Source organism: Rhincodon typus, chromosome 48, assembly GCF_021869965.1.
Source record: "Rhincodon typus isolate 14 chromosome 48, sRhiTyp1.1, whole genome shotgun sequence".
NCBI lineage: Eukaryota > Metazoa > Chordata > Chondrichthyes > Orectolobiformes > Rhincodontidae > Rhincodon > Rhincodon typus.
Window position 1 is genome coordinate 5,577,684 of NC_063379.1, and position 3,558 is coordinate 5,581,241.

General features: G+C 57.2%; 1 protein-coding gene across 1 annotated transcript in view; it reads right to left on the reverse strand.

Annotated features, from left to right (window-relative positions):
• The window catches only part of copa (COPI coat complex subunit alpha), a 26,315-nt gene that overhangs the window by 874 nt on the left and 21,883 nt on the right, over positions 1 to 3,558 (reverse strand). Inside the window, exons 24-29 of the mRNA XM_048620769.1 lie at positions 3,289 to 3,425; positions 2,537 to 2,723; positions 1,872 to 1,982; positions 1,414 to 1,575; positions 484 to 596; positions 173 to 254 (exon numbers count right to left, since the gene is read on the reverse strand). Of these exons, the coding sequence (XP_048476726.1) occupies positions 173 to 254; positions 484 to 596; positions 1,414 to 1,575; positions 1,872 to 1,982; positions 2,537 to 2,723; positions 3,289 to 3,425 (792 nt within the window). The remainder of the gene's footprint in view (positions 1 to 172; positions 255 to 483; positions 597 to 1,413; positions 1,576 to 1,871; positions 1,983 to 2,536; positions 2,724 to 3,288; positions 3,426 to 3,558) is intronic.

A 3,558-nucleotide genomic window follows, 5' to 3' on the forward strand; every position in this document is an offset into this window, starting at 1 on the left:
CTGTCTCAGGGCGGTATCTGTACACTGACTGGTATCTTTCAGTCCCCTCTCTCTCAGGGATATACCTGTACACTGACTGGTGTCTCTCAGTCCCCTCACTCTCAGGGAGACATCTGTACACTGACTGGCATCTCTCAGTCCAGTCAGGGATGGTATGTCATTGGTTACTCACCGTAGTCACACGGCAGATTTGACCCTTGAACTCTGGAGTGTAGCAGGCTCCACTGAGGGGACATTTCTCAACGGGTTTTCCTCTGTATGGGGTCAGAGTGAGTTAAAAACAGATGCATCAGACCATGACCTCATTCAATCAAATATGAACATTCCTGTTAATATAGCACACAGCTTCTGGCGACAGTGCCCCCTCCCTCAGCACTGACCCTCCGGCAGTGCGGCGCTCCCTCAGATGGGTGTTTAAGGCAGGGGAATGTGACCTACTCCACTTGCTGTATCCCTGCCCCTACCCCAGGCCCAGCTCCGTACCTGTAGATGGGTTTATATGAAGCTGCACAGATGTCGAAGGGGTTATGCATGTCGTAGTTGAGGTGATGGGCATCGTTCGGGGTCTTCTCACATGCCGCCAGGATCTTGCGAGTCTGTAGGATGGAGAATAGTGACTGGTGTCAATGCCTGATACAAGCGCACACAGAGACATACCCTGTGCCCTCTGAAAAACCAGCCTGTGGGTGGGGCCATGGGTTGGACAGTGTGGGGTGCTGGCAGGGGGCATAAGCGGACAGGAGAGGGGGCGACAAAGGGGAGGTCCGAGGGGGGAAAGAGAGGTGTGAGGTGTGGTGTGAGGGAGAGAGAAGGGGCATAAGTGAGTGAGCGGGTGTGCAACAGAGAGGGGCAGCTGAAGGAAGAGAGAGCATGATGGAGCCAGGGGTTAGTTGTGGCAGACCAGGGGGGGGGGGAGGCACAACTAAGTGGGCAAACACATGACCAAAGGGGGGAAGAGCACATACACAACAGGGGGGTTGGTGGTGAAGGAGCAGGGTGTGTCTGGGTGTGCGCACACGTGGGGCGTGCCGTGCAGAGCGCAAGGCACAGTGTGCGCAAACAGGCGGTCTGTGCACGTGCATCAGAGTGAGTGGGAGAGGGTGGGGGTGGGAGAGGGTGGGGGTGGGGGTGGGAGTGGGAGAGGGTGGGAGTGGGGGTGAGAGAGGGTGGGAGTGGGTGGGTGGGTATGTGAGAGTGTTTGTGTTTGTGTGTGTGTGTTTGGGTGGTAGTGTCTGTGCGGGAGTGCGCGTGTGTCGGGGCGGAACAGCACTGATGGGCTGCTCTCCTTCCTGCTGTGCCCTGGGTGTTGGGAGTCTCTGTCATACGGTCAGTGTTGTTTGTGAATGTTTGGGTCCATCAATGGCGGAGCTGTTGGACCACCCCCCCCCCCCCCTCTAACCCCCAGGACGTTACCTGCTGCCCAACATCAGGTTTGGGCCCCAGCTCAAGCAGTCTCCCAGCGAATGCAGCAGCTGTCTTGAAGTTCTTGAGTTTGAAGAAGAGATTGACAGCTGTCCTCAGGACCAGGATCATGTGCACAGGCTGCAGGCTACAGTGGGTGAAATACGCTGCCATCTAGAGGTAAAGAGGACAGGTCAGAGACACCCCCACGGGGTAGGGACACCACCCCCAGGGGGAAGGTAGGTCAGAGACACCCCCACGGGGTAGGGACACCCCCCCCCAGGGGGAAGGTGGGTCAGAGACACCCCCACGGGGTAGGGACACCCCCCCCAGGGGGAAGGTGGGTCATAGACACCCGCACGGGGTAGGGACACCCCCCCCCAGGGGGAAGGTGGGTCACAGACACCCCCACGGGGTAGGGACACCCCCGGGGGAGCGGGTCGGGGATGTGGGGGGTAGTGCCAGCCTACCTCACAGATGCGTTTCTGCTGCTCCAGGGTGTCCTTGGGCAGTCTCTTCCTCTCGATCTCCATACTTAGGCCGAGGATGTACTCCCGACAAATCGTGATCAGCTGCTGGGCCTGTTCCAGGGCGGTGGGGGGCCGGTGGTGAGAGCGAGTGGGAGGGAGGGGGGATTGGGGAGTTTTTGGATGGGTGTGGGTTTGGGAAGGAGCGACGGAGCGGGGTAAGGAGGAAGTCAGGAAGAGAGGGAAGGGGTTAAGGCCGGGTATGAATCGGAAAGAAATAGGGAAACAACACAAAGCACGTGAGAAGAATTGCAGAACACAGCACAGCAGGTGACCATTCAATCCATCAATTTGATACTGGCCCTTTTCAGAGCATGACCTCACTGTTTCCAATTGCCAGCTTCTCCCTGGAGCTTAATCATTTTCACCCCTTCATTTTCCTCCAGTTAACTTTTGCAAAGTTCCTGCTGGATCAGGTTCCCCGCCCTTTCAGACCACGCGCACCCCCCACCATGACAGCTACACGCTGTCATCTGAAACCCCACCCCTAACCCCTAACCCCCCACCCTGCCTCTGGGTCTCCTCCCAATTCTCTCGAATCCATGCGAATTGAGAGGAGTGAGGCCTACGGTTGCTGTCCCTTCCCGTCCCCCACCTCGCCCACTCACCTCAGCAATTTCCTGCTTGTTGTCCACCACCAGGAGGGGAATGCTGAGTAGGATGTGGCGGAAACGTTCCACGGCCTCCTCAAATTTCCCAGCCGTGGTTAGCTGGTAGCACAGCTGAAGCCGCTGGATCAGGTCGCCAAGCTTCAGGCCCACAGCAGGAACGCCATTCTTCAGACCTGCCTCCTTCCTGGAAGGAAACAACAACACTGTGGAAAAATCGGTGGCCATCTTGCCCAGCCGGAGCAGCCATGTCTGGAGAACCAGCGACCATTTCACTTTCCCAAACTGACAGCACCGATAGGGCCTGATGGCTGTTTTACACGCTGAAACAGACATCAATAGACCCAGCAGCCATTTTACATTCCCAAGCAGATAACATCAGTTGGACTGGTAGCCTTTTCACCTTCCCAAACGGACAACACCAACAGACCTGAGAGCCAGTTCACACCTGCAAATGGACAATACCAATCAGCCTGGTGTCCATTTTACATTCCCAAATGGGCAACAAGAACAGGCTCCGACCATCTACACTCCCAGTTGGACAGCACGCACTGCCATTGTGCACTCCCAACAAAGGACAATGGTCATTTTTTCTGCCCAGGTTGGTGAGATCAGCAGGATGGACAGCCATTTTCCTCACGCTCTGCCTCAGGGAAACAGTGCAAGAGCAAAGATACGAGGTAGAGGCCCAGGCATTGCTGCTTCCCCACCTCTGCACACCCACCACCCCTCCGATGCCCCTTACCACTCACCAGTTGCGCTGTGGGTAACCGTACATGGCGGGCAGACAGGGCAGGGCCTGGTACACCGAGCGACCGCGAGCAAAGGCCTGCAAGAAGAGGCTCTTGTATGGGGCGAAGTTCACCACTCCGACCTGGTCATGCAGGAGCTGGAGGGAGGAAAGGAGAGAGGTTACACAGAGCGCGAGAAAGAGAGCGCGAGAGCGAGCGCGAGATCGAGAGCGAGAGAGAGAGCGCGCGCGAGATCGAGAGAGAGAGAGAGCGCGCGAGATCGAGAGAGAG